This window comes from Malurus melanocephalus, unplaced genomic scaffold (assembly GCF_030028575.1).
Source record: "Malurus melanocephalus ecotype Western Australia unplaced genomic scaffold, MMel_1.1 scaffold_22, whole genome shotgun sequence".
Lineage (NCBI taxonomy): Eukaryota > Metazoa > Chordata > Aves > Passeriformes > Maluridae > Malurus > Malurus melanocephalus.
Genome location: NW_026623254.1, coordinates 2,575,232 through 2,593,141, shown reverse-complemented (window position 1 = coordinate 2,593,141; position 17,910 = coordinate 2,575,232). Strand labels below are relative to the sequence as shown.

The 17,910-nt window shown below is 41.7% G+C and overlaps 1 protein-coding gene across 1 annotated transcript in view; it reads right to left on the bottom strand.

Moving 5' to 3' along the window:
- Positions 1–11,948: 11,948 nt before the first annotated feature.
- The window catches only part of DCP1B (decapping mRNA 1B), a 40,848-nt gene continuing 34,886 nt past the window's right edge, over positions 11,949–17,910 (bottom strand). The window contains exons 8-9 of the mRNA XM_057390047.1: positions 14,663–14,911; positions 11,949–12,896 (exon numbers count right to left, since the gene is read on the bottom strand). Coding sequence (XP_057246030.1) covers positions 12,816–12,896; positions 14,663–14,911 — 330 coding nt within the window. The 3' untranslated portion in view covers positions 11,949–12,815. The remainder of the gene's footprint in view (positions 12,897–14,662; positions 14,912–17,910) is intronic.

Below are 17,910 nucleotides of genomic sequence, written 5' to 3'. Positions count from 1 at the left end.
TTCTGGGAACAGAGGAGAGAGCAGAATGCACAGGAAGCAAAGAGCACTGGAGCATCTTCCCACCACCTCTGCAGCCATGGCGAGAAAAAAAAAAAGAAGGAATTAAAAAAAAAATAGAAAAGGAAAAGAAAGTGAAAGCAGATGCTCTGTTTGGGGAGAACAGTGAGCACAATGCAGCTTTCCTGTGTGCTGTCACAAAAGCACCCAGAAGTSCAAAAGTTAACTTTATCCTTATCTCTCCACTACCAAAGGGTTAAACTTAATCTTCCACATTTCAAGTCCACCTGAAGGAACTTGATTGAGTGAATGGGAAATCCAATTTTAAAAGAGATTAAAGCCTTTTGTGATAAACTGGCTGCACTAGAACAGCTTTCCTGTGGGGGGAGGTTTTGCWTTGTGGGGAGCCCCAGAAACTGTGGAGCATAAATGATGCCAGTCATTCTGCTAATCTGTGCTGCAAAGACACTTGACTCAGTGCACATCTAGCAACATCATCTGTGTTGCCAAATCCTTTGTATTAAATGCATGATGCAATGACCCTGTTCAGGGAACAAGCTACAGATCCCTCCTTCTCTCTGCTCGATGTGTTAGTAAGGATTCAGGATTCGCAAGGTTATCAGGACAGAGATATTTGGGCCAAATTAAAGTTGTCCCAGCCTGGCAGTGCTACAAAAAAAGGAGAGTCCCTCCTCCATCTGTTCCACTGTCAGGGTCAGCAGGTGTGGAGGTCACAGAGATGAGTTACTTGCCTTTATGAGCTGWTGTTACTGGTTCACCTCTTTGCTGAAATCCTGATAAAGATTTATTATGGCTGTAGGGTATTTTGGAAATACAGTAATTCTCTGAGCTCTTGCAGGGGGAGACAGCAGAGCCTTCAGGGCTAAGGATCCTCCTCCAGCTTRGCAAGTGATCTAGAGGGACAAAGCAGCAAACCCCTCCGCTGCCCTGATTTRTTTGGATCACACCATCAGTTTTACCAGGGCTTGGGCTGAGCCCACAAGGTGATTTTATCTGTTCCCTGGCAATAGGGGTGGATCAGGAAGGGAGTGGAGCTGGGCTGCAGCACTCTGCAGGCCTCTCTGTAGTGATCCAGGCATTAAACATCTGCCTGTCAAGAGAAATGGCATCAGTACAGATGAGCTGACTTTCCCCAGCGCAGTGTCTGTGGGCCACAGGCTCTCCATCTGTGGGTTTGCACRGCACGTACAGCACTCGTGCCTCATCCCTGGGGAAGCTGCTGCACATTACCACAGCGTAAATAAAGGGCAGTGTCTAGGCAGAAACACTTTTTTTTTCAATCTTTCAGAGGTTTCCTTCTATTTTGTTTTATTGCTGGTACCAAGTATTCAGGCAAGAGCTATTGTAGAATTGTGTGTCAGAATTTCTGGAATATTCAGAATGAAATTAAAAATCTTAAAAGTCTTTTCTTTTTTTTTTTTTCCTCCTTCATCTTGATTTCACAGAAGGGAGCAGCTTTGCCAAAATTCTAGGTCACAAATTATAACATTTCATGCTTTTCTCCTTTGAAAACAAGACTGCTTTTTTTTTACCCACAAAAATCAGAGGCGATCATCTTCTATGTGATTAAAGATAAAAGCTGGGCTTTGGATACATTTTACCACACATTGATGTAGGTGTGGATAAAAACAGTCCATTCTTTCATGAATATTAATGAAAACATGTTTTGTGATTTTAGGCAAGCATCAATTGTTATTAAAAATACCCTGACAGTTATGAAGAAGAGAAAGAGGTGGGGGAAGGTTCTGCAAAAGGCTTTCCACATCCAATTAACACCATTTTGMAGCAGCTTGTGTTTTGCCGTGAAATTACTCTGTACTGAGTGTGAAAGGTGCTTCCCTGACCTCCAGCTGCTCAGCGGGCTGGCAGGGAATGGTGTTCACCCATCCAAGCATGGCAGCGCCGGCACTTCTCCTTTTAAACTCTTTTAACCTCTGGTTACAATTCAAGTCACTTCCCGTCACCCTAAATTGCCTCCGAGTTCGTAATTAGCTCAGTCACCTGCCAGCTTTCATAACACACACTCATTCTTCCTCCCTTTGACATCTGACAGCATCTCACTCGGCGAGTGGCTTTCAAACAGATTTCCCCTCCACCCCAGGGGCTTTTGTGCTCTGAGCCTGCCCCGAAAGGATGAAGATACAAATCATGTTGTGCCCAGAAGGATCATTAAATGCCTTCTTTGATTTCCTTCAAGGAGCACAAACGAGCTGAGGAAGTGAACGAGTGCGTTTCTTGTCAGCATTTTTTATTGATGTGTTTTAAGCCCCCTCGGTTTTGGATGATTGACCCAGTCACCCCCTGTGGTGGGTGAGGTCTCTCCAGCTCACAGCCATCTCCTCCTGACTTGGGTGCTGGCTAAGGAGACTGTCAACCCCCAGGAAAGAGTGGTTCCCAAGGATTTAGCCTGGTCCAGGCACGTACGTTATGAGAGAAAATAACCTCTCCCTTACTGCTGGAACGTGTAACAGTGTGCAGAGTATATGTCTGAAAAAATCAGCTTCTAGCAGCCTGGCTCCTTCTGCTTCCCCCTGCTGTTTCAGCATCTGGGCAGCACATGAGACAGGCAGGAGAGAGACAAGGACAGCTCAGCAAGGGCTTGGCTTGGGTCAGGGACAGAGCAGTCTGCAGCATGCTAGAGATAAAACCAAGAACTGTGTTCACTGTCCATGACAAAAAGTGGAATGTGGGATTACAAGACAATAGATAGATATACTTAGATAGATACAGATATAGCTATCTATAGATATAGACAAATATCTAGTACATGTAAAATTTACATAGAAAAATTTCATAAAGTAAATATTTCTAAATTTTATATTGTAAGAAAGAAAATTTCTATTCCAGCTTGTGATGTCTGTCTGAAATAATCTTTCATTTGCCAAAGCTGCATTCCAACGCCTGCCCTCTCGTTAGTGCGGCATTGAGGCTGAAGTTTACATCTTCCTGAGCCAGAGGCTCCTGAAGTTTCAGACAGAAGCCAAACAGTTGTGCCCTGAGGGATTCGTTCACAGGAAATCTGATGTGCATAAAGTAGGCAGAGTGGCGCTGAAATCTCATTAGTGATGGTTGCTTGCTGCAGCTYTGACCTTGGCTTAATTCGTTCAAGTGATGCTGGAGTTACTCGGCATTCTCAGTTTGGAGTGATTCCCTTTTACAAGGGCAGTTTAAGCCTAGATCTGCTCTGCTCRCCAGGCCTGTAATTCCCCCAGACAGAAAAAGCATCACCTGGCTCTTCTTGTGCTCAAATGTACAGTGTGTCACACTCCAACACCACCGAGCTGTTTTGTGACAGCCCTGAGTGTCACCCACCCACGTGGAGCCCCAGGGCTGGAGGGAAGGCACAACCAAACACAGCAGCTGGGAATTACAGCAGATGTTGTTGCACAGCCTGAAGGTTCTCCATTCTCTGTCACCGGGCACAGGGACAGCCCCRCTACCAGGACACTCCACCTGCTCTCCTGCCCCAGCAAATTCCCCTTACTCAGCCTGCACCTCCACCTTCCAGCTCTGGCTCAGTTAGGAGGTGGATTCCCAAGACTGGCCGTGTCTCCCTGAGGTTGTTGGAGAAGTACAGAGAGACAAAGACACAGCACTCCTCACTTACTGTTCTCAGGATTTCACAAATCCTTTGCTGAGGCACCTTCAAACTGTGCTGTGCTATTGTCACAGTCCTCAGTCATTGGTCAGCTTCATCCCATCCTTAAAGTGCCATAACTTTCTATTTGTCTTCTAGAGGTTTTTCCAGAGCTCTGCCTGTATTTTCCCTAATATCTGTTTTCACATTCATCAACAGCTGTTTTTTTCTCATTTGCCCAGGCAAAAACAGCAGCTGGAAAGGTTATTCACTTCCAAAGCCTTCCATCCAAGGATGGTCTGCAGCAAWGGGCAGGCTGGTGTTCTTATCTCACTGACACCAACATCTGTTGAGGATGATCAGGAAAGAAAGGAACACACTGCTTTCACAATCCTCCCAAAATGTTGGGGGAGAGTCCAGAAGACGTCCAAATTYCACACCATGCTGGTCATACTCAGGCTAAAAGATTAAAAAGAAATAACCTAACACATCTAGGATGGAATCAGATGGAAGCAGAGAAGGTTGATGTAACTAGAACTCTTTAGAATTGATTGCTTAGGAGAGCTGGGAAATCCCACAGGTTAAAATAGCCATGGAGCCCTCTTCCTGCTTTTTGGCAGGGAAGACACCAATTAGCTGGATTTAGTACGCTGCTGAACATGTTAACCAAGGAGAAAATTGTTATTAGCTCCAGAAAATTGCCAGTTGTGCCTAAGGCAGTTCAGGGCCATGAAGGTGTGGAAGCAAATGCAGATAATGTGCTTGAGAGCACACAGTGAGCTCAGTCTCCAGACAAGGGTTTTGTGAGAAGATCCTGTGGTCAGRAGTCGGGAAGAGGTTTTTATCATCCACAGTGGGTTGTTTTCAGCATTGCTGAGCCATGCTGGGCCGTGAGCTTTCTCTGGTGCATGAAGACTGGGGTGACAAAGGACAAGGACAGGAACAGATCTCAGTAGCTCAATAGCCCACCCCACTCTGGCAAAGTCGTGTTTGTGGGGAAGTAGCTAACGTGGGAGCCTTTTCCTTTACCTCTCCCAGTAAAAATGGACCTTTTGTAATTCTGGTCTTTTCTGRAATGACAAAAGCAATTGCTCACCTCTGGACAGACCATCAAAAACCCTTTAAGACACCCATTAAGCTGCAGCAATCATCAGGCAAGAGAAAAACATTTCTAAGGAAGAAGCACAACAGCAGCTTTGACAGCAGCACGTCRCAAATCACATCAGAGACTGTGAGCAAAGAGCGAGGGAAGAGCAGACRCTAATGGGACAGGGAGGATAATGGGAAACTTGCACTGACTGGTCTCCTTGGTGTCATCTTTATCACACAGCTGGAGACAGCGTATTTGAGAGCAACTGTAATTTATTTTTCAATCAATACAGGAGTTGCATATGAAAATACTGTCGCTGTTCTGGTCATTCCTGCTGGCTTTGTTCATTTGCCTGGCCTACAAAAGGCTCAGAGCACACCAGGCTGCCACGTACCAGCCACTGGGATGCTGCAGAGTAAGGGAGAGAGGAAGGGATTCCTGCTGGGTGATATAATACCTGCAGAGGGRAAAAAATGTAATATCAGAAATCCCGCATTTGTCAGGACTAATTTTTGGTTGCTAGGCTGCTGCTGTTGCCTCTATCTGCTCCTTGCTTTTTTCCAGTTTTCGCTGCCTACACAACATGCTGATCTCCTTATGAAGTGCTGAATCTGGGAAACAGAGCAGTTTGGGCTGGACAGAGGGATTTCTCAGTTGGCTGCAAATAAAAAATGAAGTGTTGGGAAAGAAGTGAAGCCTCAGTGAGTTATGACTGAGCATCRGTCTCTGCCTTTGTCTTTTGGCTTTGTCTGTGACCTCCATACATCCATTACAGAACCGCTCTTCATGTCCATTTTAAGTGGGATAACATTTCCTGCACTCTCCTTTAGAAGGGTAATGTACATAAAAAGCACTTCTAGACACTCCTATCTGGCTATTTATGTAAATGCACTTGTAGAGCAATGTTGAAGACTTATAAAGTACATGTAAGAAATAGAAATCCTTTAAAATCATGTAAGAGTTCTCATCCGAAGATGAGGAAATTTTTAGGGGATTATGAAATCACCACTTCCAAAAAAACAGCAGAGCACTTTAGGTTAAATTTCCAAAGAGTGTTCTGTAKCTGAACCTGCCCATGCTCTGCCCCCACCCCCATTCTGTTGTCCAGGCCTCTCAGCACAGTGTAACTAAGCAGGTTGTTACACTGTGACAAGAAGAGCACCACTTCTATCTTTCTGTCACCTCCTAAGATGACATTTTATCTCTGAGATCTTCCCATTTCATAACCTGGTTTCTTCAAGGTGTGCACAGCAGCACTTGCAGGGATACAAGAGCTTGTTKTCTTCATTTCTGGGCATGTGGCTGCTCCCTGCACTTGACACCACAGAGCYTTTGTCTGATGGATTTAGCAGCCCCCCGCAGTGAGGGATTAGTTTAGTGTCCTGAAATTTAATGCTCCCTGAATTTCTGCTTTTATCCAAGCAAGTGAAAGTTTTCCTGAACAAAATCGTGTTTTGTTTGGGCTTTTCCATCTTCCTCCTCCCTCTTCCAATTTCCACACCTTCACTACTGCCCCTAAAAGTGAGCTGAAAWTTTCCAGTTTTCACTTCTCTTTGGAATTATTCACGGATTTCAAAGCCCTTACTAGATTTTCTTGAGTACACAGTCATAATTTCTTCATCTCTCTCAGACAAAGGAATTAACTGGAGATTCATGAATTTCTTTGTGTTTCTACTCATTTCCTCTATCCTTCTCCTGATGAAACTCCTGTTTTATGAGCCCTGGAGGGACTTTTCTCAAAGACAACAATGCTTTTACCTGTTACTGGGTTCATCATCTGTGGGTCTGCTGATACTGCTGAGACATTCCTAAGTTGTGGCACACTTTTGGTGGGATGTGATGGACTTGAAAGTTGCCCATGGTGATGGGGGAAAGATGCCCATTGCTCATGGGGCAGACAAGTGTTACACATCTCCCCACAGCTGCTTTGGAGGAAGTGGAGATGGTGATTATAGGAACTGGGGCAGGGTAAGAAGGACACAGATTGTTGGAAGCATTAGTTTTGCCTTCAGGGGTAGAAACAGGAGAAGGGAAAGGCAGAGCACAGGAGGGTGAGACGGCAGAAACAAGCGGCTGATCCTGCTTGCAAAYGTATCTCCAACAGAGATGGGAGTTACACTTCTGTTGCCAAACTTCAAGCATTGAGTTTGTGATTCCTGAACTGTGTTATGATACTGCAGCTTGACAGCTKCCCTAATTCAAACTCTTGGCCACAGCTCACTGCGTCCATGGCAGAAGCCAGGAGAGGCAGGATTTTCCCGACAGGAATCCAAGAGGGGAGCCTGAGGCACAAAGGAGCCCTGCTCAGATGAATGTGAAATGCACTAAGTGGTAGGTCTGGGGCTACTGCTCCAAGCAGAAAGCAGGCGGCTGTTAGTGAGCCAGACTGCAAAGCTGCAGTAAAAATGAAGGAAAACAGAGCTTTTGTTCCCAGCCTGAGTAGCCCTGCTCCGGGAGGGCTGCCAAGAGCCTGCATGATCCTTTCCTCTTTCCCTCTCAACCTTGTAGTTACAGACAAGTGCTGAAGAAAAACCCACAGGTGGGTAGGGTTCTGAAGTGACCTATTAATAATCTCTTTCTCCCTTTTAGGGTGTTTGAGAAGCAGATTTCAGGTCTTGGTGAAGAAATCCAGGACGAGTGCCTGCACCTGCAGACACACGGTGCAACAGAGATGAGCAGCAGCAGTACTTGGGCAAGATAAGTGTTCACATTTATGTAAGATCCAAGGATGGGATTAGCATCCCTCTATGCACACAGCAGCAGCTGTAGGACTGCATCATTTTCCAGAGTTCCCTCATGGCATGRAAGCAGGAAGCATCTTCCTCTTGCTGATAGGAAGATGTCATCCTTTCTATTTCTTGACTCTTGTTTAGTCACCACATGCAGGAGGGTTTTCYTTCTGCCTTCAGTGACTGGTGGTGTTCATGCAGATACATCATATTGAACACAGAGCTTACCTTGCTTTCTGTGGAATTTGTATCCAAATAGAACAAAACCGGATTTGAATTAATAAATGCTCCAAATGATTTAAAAAATGTTGTTTTTTTTTTTTTAATTACATGTATGACTGAAGCTGCTGCTCTCAAAAAATGTGCATTGACTTCCTMTTGTGTACACCAGATGTTTATTTTAAACTCATTCTTTGGATGTTTTTTATGCTGTTGCTCACCTGTGGAAAGGAAGAAGCATGGACATTAAATTCTTTCCACAACAGCCATACAGGAAAGGCATTCCTATATTGAACACATTTGCTCCAAAAATTATTCTTTAAAATTACCTAARAAATCTTCTCTCCCCTTTACATTTCCAGTGCTTATTTTCAGCTTGTTTCAATAGATTTTTCAGTTACACATAAAAAAGCAACCTGGCCCCTGTATTTCACATTCACTTCCACGCTGGACAGATTTATACCTGCACAGTCTGTTCTGGTTTGAGGGTACAATATCCATTAAAGAAAAACAAATATGAAGGGAACAATCACCCCACCATCTGCTGTACTCAGAGGGAAGGTAGGGGCTGCCACTGGTGCCAGTCCTGGCTCGACACAAGGTGCTGCTGGTGGGGAAGTGTCTGCACAGGCTAACTTTAGCCCAGACACTCTAATCCCCCACACTAAATTAGGTTTGTACTGAGGCTTGCCCTCACCAAGATCCCATCTTTCCGCTGGCTCTGCGGGGAGATAAGGCTCGGGATCAGCAGTTACCCTTTGGGGTACCTGCAAACACTCACGGACAACCAGAGTCACCCGAGGTAGGGGACAGGACAGTCACCTTTTGGTATTTGGGCATCTTCCAAGTCTCCAWGTCAGCAAAGAGGCAAAAAGGGATTTCTCAGTTTCCCCAACGCCTCAGATGAGCTCAGTGCAGTGCTGCAGCTCAAGTCTGCTGCCTCTCTGTGCTCTCCCCACATCCCACCCACTGCACACCCCATCAATGCCCTGATCCAGWGCCTGGGCTGCTGCCTCTGAGAGATGACTGCATTGAAACTAATCCTGGCAGGAAGTGAGCCTTAACTGGGCCTGATTCTGCTGCAAGACATTTTACCATGTAGCCATATTAAAATAAGAAAGGAGAAAAATTAAGSAAAAAGGCAGGAAAGACTGGTGTGGGAGCAGGGATGAGCAGCCAGGAGTGGGTGGCTGCAATGGGCTTCCTCTTCAGCAGCAGAGCCAGCTCCAAGTATTTATMAAGCCACAACCTTTGTTTCTTCAGCATCTTGCAGAACCCTGCTTTCCCCTTGAAGCTTGTACATGCCAAGCTCTCTGCTCCAGTATTCCCAACTGAGCTGTGCACATTTTCATCTAAAGGGCAGAACAAGCTTGTTAGAGATATTTGCAGTAGTTTGGAAAAGGCAAGAGTCTCTTAAACGTCTTTAGAATTAGCAGTAAAGTTTAGTATAGGTTGACTGAGGATTAATTTTTTAGTGTGTTATTCATCTCCAGGAGTGGAATTTTGCCTTTCTCTAGGTTTCAGGGACCCTCTGGGAAAAGCTGCCTTCTCATAACATTTTTTACATTAGAACCCCAAATGCTTACTGAAAAATATCTTTTAATTTTGCCTTTTCCTCAGCAAAGACTTCCATCTTGGCTAAAATATTGAACTATGATTTTAATGTCCTAAAGGGACACTGGTATCTCCAATACCCACTGCTTTTATGACTGAAGTTCAAAGCTCAACACATTTTAAACAGGCTATCAGAGGAGGCAAAACATGTTGCCAGTTCAGCTGCATCCTGCAACTGGATGGAAAATTTTATTTTGCTGCACCATTTTAATTATCCCCATTGCAGCTACAACAAGCAGTAAACAGAGGAGCAGCAGAGAGCTAATGTATAAAACTTAAATTAAGGAGCTGAATCTTCTGTGAGAAAATATATGGATGTCTTCACTGAATATTGCGGATTTCCATGGTAAACACTGACAGAGATTATGCTTCAATATTTCACTGAATTTCTACTCCTTGTCTTCTGACTCTAGTCTAATAGGTGTGGAATTTTCTATGGAAGTGGACACTGGTTAAGTGGRACTACACTGGAAAATAACAATTCAAGGCTGAGAATGGGATTAATGCAYAAAGCACTGATGCAACTGCTTCTGGAATTCTTGCTAGTCCCAAATGTGCAAGTTACTTAATTCTACTGGAACAAAAAACTCCAAAATACACAACTCAAAATGAGCAGTATCTTAAGAAATACACAGTCAATAAAACAATTACACATACATACTGTGGAATCACCTAAAGCAGAATGAATACAATCCTCACATACTTTCTGATTTTCTGCTTGCTCTCTTTTTTCCATATTCAGATTAAAAAACCCCAAAACCTAGGCCCAAAGAAAGGCAATTCTRACTGCTGCAGTCTTTGCCTCTCAAAAGGCCTTGTTAACTCAAGAGCTCCTAGTTCTAATGGTGTATTAAATAAATAAATAAAATAGAAGAAGCTGTGTGTTCACAACCACCATATCCAGAGGTGATCTACCAACTCCAAAATACCCTTTTTATTATACACAGATCTGGTTGTATAGAGACAGCCCCAGCTGAAACAAAGCTGCCAAAAACCCACAGAGCCAAAAGGCAGAGATTAAATTTTCAGTATTACATGAGAATCCTCCAGGTTTCCATGATACTGGAAGTCTCCAACTACATTTCTGGATAAAGCTTTTTTCTGAGACATACTTCAGTTTGCAGTAGAAAGGAGAAAGGGAAATGGCTCTGTTTGACACTCCAAGCTCAGTCTCCAATTCCCAAAAGCACCTGGATCAAGCAGATCCTGCCATCCAAGATGGAAACCTAGGTGAAAAGTTTAGYTTCATTTCTCAACAGATTTCTCTCACTACTTTTCCTCTTCTGTTAATTGTGATAAAACTCAGGGTTTCTCTCTGAGCTTGTTCTATCTTCTTACCACTGCTGTTCTTGGTAAGCAGGATGAAGGCTAAAACGGCACCTCCCTTCTTCAGCAACTACTTTTCTTCACAAAATCAATTTTATGCCTCCTGAACAATCCAAGAAATCCCTTACAGTGCAACAGAGTAAGAAAAAYCCAACTCTGTCAGCATTACTTGTTGTAGATGTAACCAGAAGAGAGGGCAGTGAATGAAAATCCTGAATTAGCTCAATCCTTGTCTGCTCTCAGATAAGCCTCAGCTTGCCAAGCATAATGCCAATAGTAGAGTTTTCATAAGCATCAGGAGTTAACAGATGTTGTAAAAAATACACCTTTTTGTAAATTGCTGTGAAAAGGAATAAATAAGAATGTTTTTTAAATTTCTACTTGCCTTTTTGTAAATAAAATATTTCCCTCTTGACTAGAAAATCTATTACCAAGAAGAGCTTGAGATGCTTAAAGGTTATTTTTACCCACCAATTACAGAAGTTYTACATGTCAAATGAGGTCTTGACTATGTGTCCCCATCATCTTTAAACTGCACTCTCAGATAATCCAACATCACAGACACCAATTATGCATGTATTTAGTTTCAAACTCTTGTGTAGATTGCAATTTCTTCCACACCAGTTCATTCAGAAATAATACCAATTAACTCAATAGAATCYCATAAATTATAAAGGCTACATAAATTATGAAGGCTCCAGGATTAGAATTAGGCCTTGCTATCTTTAAAGTCTGCTTTTCCTGGTATCTGCTAAAAACATTCATTTCACTGGATCTGCAAGAATCATAAAATAATAAAATGGAACTAAACTATCACTTGCTGTCTAGCCGCTAGTGTAGGGAAACTCCAGCAGTTTTGTAGACATGAGCTTATCGGGATTCTTTGCTTATCTGAATAAAGAAAGCAGCTCTTTTTTTTTTTTTTCGTATTGATTTAGTGGCCTTTGCCAAGAAATGTGAGCAAATTCCCCCTATCCTTGCATGGGGCAGAAGCAACTGTTTGACTCATTACAAGTACACTAACTGAAACCTGCAGCTAAATGTACACAAATTTATAAATTTGCACAGATGAGGATGCTGAGTTGTGCCTACATCAATGCCCACAGTAAAGAAGATTGAATAATCATTTATGGATTACAGTTTGGGTTGCTGCGCCCACAGAAGAAATGCCTCCTCAGCAACAACTGTGTATTCCTAARCTGTACTAAACTGGCACTTCAGCAGCAGATGTTAATAAAAGTATACATAAAAACACTTTAATGAATTTATTCCCACTGATTTAAAACCCAATGTGTCTTCTGTCAAGTGCAAAAACATTTTAAAGTCACACAAACATATATAGCCCATGGCACAAGAAAATGACATCAGCACACAGTAAGGATTATCCTTTTTATTTTCTTTAGAAATGGATCAATGAAATCACTGTGCTCCAGGAACAGGCTTAAAAAAAATAATTAATACACCAGGTAGCCTTCCCCTTAACCAATTTTCACATTGTTTATAATAATGCAGATTGGACCTGGAAAAACAGAAACATGAATCCAGTGGTACCCCAGAGCTATGTCATAGCAAGTACATTCACAAACCCACCCCCCTAATTCCTCAAAACACCTGCAAGGATCCCATTTCTACAKCTAGCTAAAAATATTCTTGTCAAAATAGAAAAAGATTTTCCTACAAAAAATTTGGGGGAAGTCATGACACTTCTTCTAAATTGCTTTGCAGACAACTAAGTAGAGTAATCAGTCTTCCCGAAACTTCCCGTTCCAAGATTTCACCCGGATTTTCATGTTCCTAAAAATAGTCCAACATTGCCACCATGTGGTCAGGGATGGGCACGTTCTCCGGGACAGCTGCGCAGGACGGCTCGGGAAAATCAGGGACAAATACCTCGTCAATGAGTAACCACACTGCAAGTAAAAAAGGAAACTGGGTCCTGAGAACTGAGTCCTTATGCCGGGAAACCAACTCTAAGTATGGACCAGGGTAAGAAAAATAATTTAAGATATTTTGTGATTAATTCTTCAGTATCGTGACGTTCCCCTCCCTAAAGGCACAATCCATTTCTGCTCACTTTTTTTTTTTTCTCAAGTACAGCATGTATTTGCCAAYGAGTAAAATCTAAGTGTATGCAAAATGCCTAAGACCATTAATTTCTTCAAACATAATCATACTTGAAAATTTCAAAATCTTCTTCCTGGAGTTCAGGAAGTCATGGAAATTGAATTTAAAAAATCATCTTTCACACAGATTTTTTCATCGCCGCCTTCCTCACACTGAAGAGATATGCTTCATAAATAATGTTTAAGAAGTTGTCATCATTCTGGAAAACAAAACAGGTAATTGTTAGCAGGACAGGCAGTTGGAGTAAAGAGAAGGTTATTCCATTTTATGGACCAGATACTTTTCAACCTTACTCTATTCTAAAAAAGAAAGCAATAGCAAGGCTCTTTCCTTCACCAAAGATGTGTTTTATTTCCCATGACTGTATCTCAGTAAGGAACAATGAGTATACAGAAAGAAGATTTTCAAAACTCACAGGGCATTTAAATTGGGCCCAGTATTGTTGCATARTAACTCAGTGAAAATACTAAAGTTCCAACCCTGTAATTTCTCTTCTTTGCCCTCATTTATCTAGGGACTCCCTTAAGTTGCATTTTCCATCAGGTCAGTGATAATTCCAAGCATGTCTGAGAGAATAATGAAACATGCTGGATTTTGATCCTACACTAAAATCCTACCTGAGCAAATCCTCGCAGGATTTTAGGCTCTTTTAGGMTWACTGCTCCTAARGGATGYTGCTCCTTTTGCTCTGATGCTTAGMTTTTTCTTTCTGAAGAACATGTTGCAAGAATTAGTCAGCCCATATTAGGAAAGAATGTTGCAAGTAGCTCACATAAACATATCAGAATAATTACAATCAAAATAATATTTAAGGAAAATTAGGCACATCCAAAATTATAGTTTTATATAATGGAAAATGACAGCTGACACATTGGCAGGGAATAATTTCCAGGTAACTCCTAACTGCCACCAAGTAGGGTAAAATATATATTTTACAAATAGGGTTACAGAGGGTAAATCCCAATCATCCTTGATTAGCTACCTCTTAACTTCATATATGGTTTTAATACTGTCCAAATACTCAAAGCATGTAAAGACAAGCTAATGTGATTTTTTTAAGCCCCAAATAAAGACACTGGGGAAAATGAGAAAAGCCTCTAGCATGTTAAAGATACTATTTCCTTTCCGAATTTATAACTTAAATAACATTTTAAGTAACTTAAAATAATGATTTTTAATTTTATTTCAAAGCCATATGGGCACATAGTTTTGGCTTACAAAGTGGACTTCTAAACATGTTTCTCTGTTCCTTATGCTCTGTAGCCAGGTCTTTAGTYATGTAATGTCTCCTCAACTTCCACTCTTCAGATATTCATCAGCAAGTTAAGGAAAAAATACTCATAATTATGCATCATGCCAGAGCAGTAAACAATTATCTCATACAGAACACTGTTAATGCTTTGCCACRATTAAACCTGAAGAACTGCAGCAAAAGGAATTTCATTCAATGTAATTCTCTAGTTCAAATGCTAAACTGAATTAATATATATTAATGTTATCTAGCCCATGTTTTATAGTTGCTCACACTCCTCCTGCAATTTTAATTTCCCGTCTGAACTCCTCTTACTGCTTACGCGCATGTCTGAAACATTTGGCAGCTAGGATAATCACCCATTATTTATCCTTAGCTAAAAATRTAATAGATGTCTCTCTGGCTCATAAGCTGACCTTACAAAGCTTTCAGTCATCTTTGTTCTTTCCCATCAAATTTATTATCTTTCCCAAACCCCAAATCAGATGCATTAATCAAAATGCAGTTAAGTCAGCAATGTATAAGGAGAGGCAACTGCATCCCCAGCCTAAGCCACGCTGCCCTGTTAACAGAGAGCCACAAACTCCCATAACTTCCAACATGTGTTTAATTATTCCATCAGCCTTTAGACAGATACAACTGATTACAGGGTGCTTATAGCAAAACAGGCATCAGAATTTTTAAGCAAAGCTGGAGAATTCTTGGCACATTACCTGGATCAGGTGCAGAAGTGTTTCCTGCAGCTGCATTTTGGTCATGGAGGTGCTGTTGACCACAGCTGGCTCTGGGGTTGACAGTGGCAGGAGCAGACTGGCCGAGCTGGCAGCAGGGTCTGGCTTTGCCACTGCCAAACGGCCGCTTTCACCGGCTTTCGGKGGAGCAGGCGTGGACTGGGTGAACACCATGGGGGACATCAGCAAGGTGGGAGTCACAGTGGCAGGAATGCGTTGAGGTGAGATTACCTGTCCATAYAGAAATACAGTCATCAATTAAAGATATCTACTTCATTCCGTGGCAATAGAGATGATGAGAACTGCAGACAGACTTGCAGCAGGCACAGAGACTGCTGGAGACCAACACAGTGATGTAGAACTCCGACTCAGGACCAACTCTATCATCTATTTCCAGATGAAAAGGTCTTCCATCCAATTTGAGATTGCAGCAATGGATTCAAGTGTGATAACTCTAGCTGATGATCTTAGGACAAGAGGGTTTTATTACAGAAATCAGGCTACTGTTTAATATCAGCACTTGGAGAAAGCAGCTGTAAAGTCKTCTACATAGGGACAGTAAGTCAGAAAATTTAATCTTTCAGAACATATTACATGCAACTATCACTATTAAAGACTAACCTTTGTACCTAATACTAGAAAGTATTTTCCAATTATAACTTTCAAATTACTTAATAAATACATATATATGTATATTTTACCTTCTCATTTTACTTAAGGAGAGAGRAAATAAAACCAGAGATTCATTTAGCTAAAGATCCATAGTGAGCTGGTGGCACTGTCAGAACAGATTCATAAACAAAACATTGTTGACAAAACCAAAATGGCCCTCAAAGAGAACCTTGATGCTGCAGCAGTTCTGCAAGTTCCCTCTGCATCCTAAACACACCAACCTGAGTATCTGCCAAATAATTTTTACCCTCAAATTTTGCAATGCATCTTAGAACTGTAAGACATGCAAGATTAGCAAATACTATCAGATGTAACATACAACGTAACAGAAAGTTAATTCGCTCAGCTTGCAGATATCAGATCTCCCTCCAGGTAATTCTAGTAATAAACCTTAATCCTAATCAGCATCTTCTTGTTATTCAAATATCCAATCTTTTTAAGGAACATACAAAGGAACTGATATGAGCYCACCAAAGCTCATCCCTTTTGCACTGGAGCATGATTTATTGCTACCATATTAAGGTGAAAKGCTACTGAATCACTTTACTCTGTGTCCTGGATTACATTTCAATTTTGAAGAAAAATTAAAGTTAAGAAAATAGAACTGAGGTTGACCTCCTAGGTATGCAAAACCATACAGATTAGCATTAAAGAACAGTCACATTTTTGTAGCTTTTGTAGCTCTTTCTCCTAGCTATGATTGTTGCACCCAAGACATTTCTGAACAATGTTAATAAGACCACAATACAAGAAGAAATACCAGTCCTCTTAGTTTCTATCKCATACTGTTTTATGGAAAATTTAAGGAAGCAGAAAGACTAGCAGTCAGGAAAGCAAGCATGAAATATGCACCTAAAGAAAAAGTTTCCTTTCTTTTTTCAGTATTTACCCAGTTAAGTAAATACTRTGTCTGTTTCTCAAATACAGAGCACTACAAAACTCTTGACCTACAGCTTTTTCCCAGCCCCAGGGCAAGTAAGTAAAACAGCAGTCACGAGGTCTGTGTTCCAAGCTCCTGAATGAGCAGAGGTATTACTAACTCATTGTAGGTTTGCACACCTATGCTTGAAAAACATCGGGATTTTAGAACAAAACCTGTGTGAGTCCAAAGTGACATCCCTGTGTGGAGTGAGACCTTCATACTCTGCTAAGTTCTTCTCCTGCCTGTGGAACACCAACTACCCCCAGACACTTARCCCAAAGCTTCTGCACTACTCATCATGCTGCTGGAGCAACTTCTATTAATTTACCTCCAACAAAATTGGCAGAGTTTGCTTAAACAAGATGATTCTTGCTAATGTGATTTCAAGAATGCATACACAAAACTGCTCTACAAGGGCAGAAACCTCCTTCAAAGAGAGGTTTGGGAGCAGCTAGAGGAGACTGTCCCACTAAGGCAGCTGAATCTACAGCAGACTCTGTCAGACCCAGATAACATGGCCTTCAAAATCAAAAGACTTCTTTTCATTTGCCCAAGGCAAATAAACAAAACCTGAGACAAACTGTGCTCTTAATAACACACAGTTCCTCCTGACAAACAGATGTTGTGGTTTAAAAGACTTATGAAGAATGATTTGTCTTYTCTGGTTAGAAAGGTCTGTTTGGTAGAACATGCCAAGCATATGGAAACGATATGGAATGAGCAATATTGCCATCTACTGGTGACACASCCAACATCTACAGGGTACTGTAGAATTTCAAATATTCTGTCAGTAGAAAGTCTATGTATCTTCTTTCAGTGCATAGCATTTGTGTCTGTACTGAACATTAAAATGTATTTTTTGCTAAAAGTTCATGCTCAAAGCTTCTGCCATTTAACAGACTTTTACATAAACAACATGGGCTGTTTGGGGTTTGTTTTAAACATAAAGGAAAATTCTAATTTGAGATTCAGCTCAGATCACCTTGAGTCACTGGGACAACTGACACCCACCAGAAAACAGGATGCTGATCTTGGCACTACCAGTGCAATTCCTATTAACCCCATGCTTTTGCATAAGGCTCTGCAAATGCTCTGTAGGGACATTAACAGCTTTTTGACCAATCTTTTATCTTTGAGTAGCTTCTCACAAGTCATAACAGYCCTTCCAAAATTCTGTCGATCAACGTCTTCCCCACAGAACCTGAGTTGCTTGTTCATCCATTATCTCCAGCTTTACCAGGTCAACACTTAAATYTCTGAGTCACTAATAACAGAGTAGGAGTCTGCAGTCAGCTGTGCAACCATGAAGTAAGAACAATGAAAAATGTACAAAATAACTGATGCAGTATATCACATTGTTTCCCTGAAGCCCAAATGCTCACTAAAATATCTGCTTGGTATTCTGTGTGGCTGTTGGCAGCTGGATGACATGATAGCTGGCAAATACACAGAACACCAYGAACCAAGGAATGCACTGGGTCTCCTGCAATGCAAACTGGCACCTTCTGTTGTTTCCTGTGTGAACAGAATCCCACGTGGATCAAGGGCTCTTCTGGAACACCRGCACCCAGTGGGTGCTGTGGGCCTTTAACAATTTTTAGTGGCGTTACTTAAAACTGAGAGCATTTAATCCAAG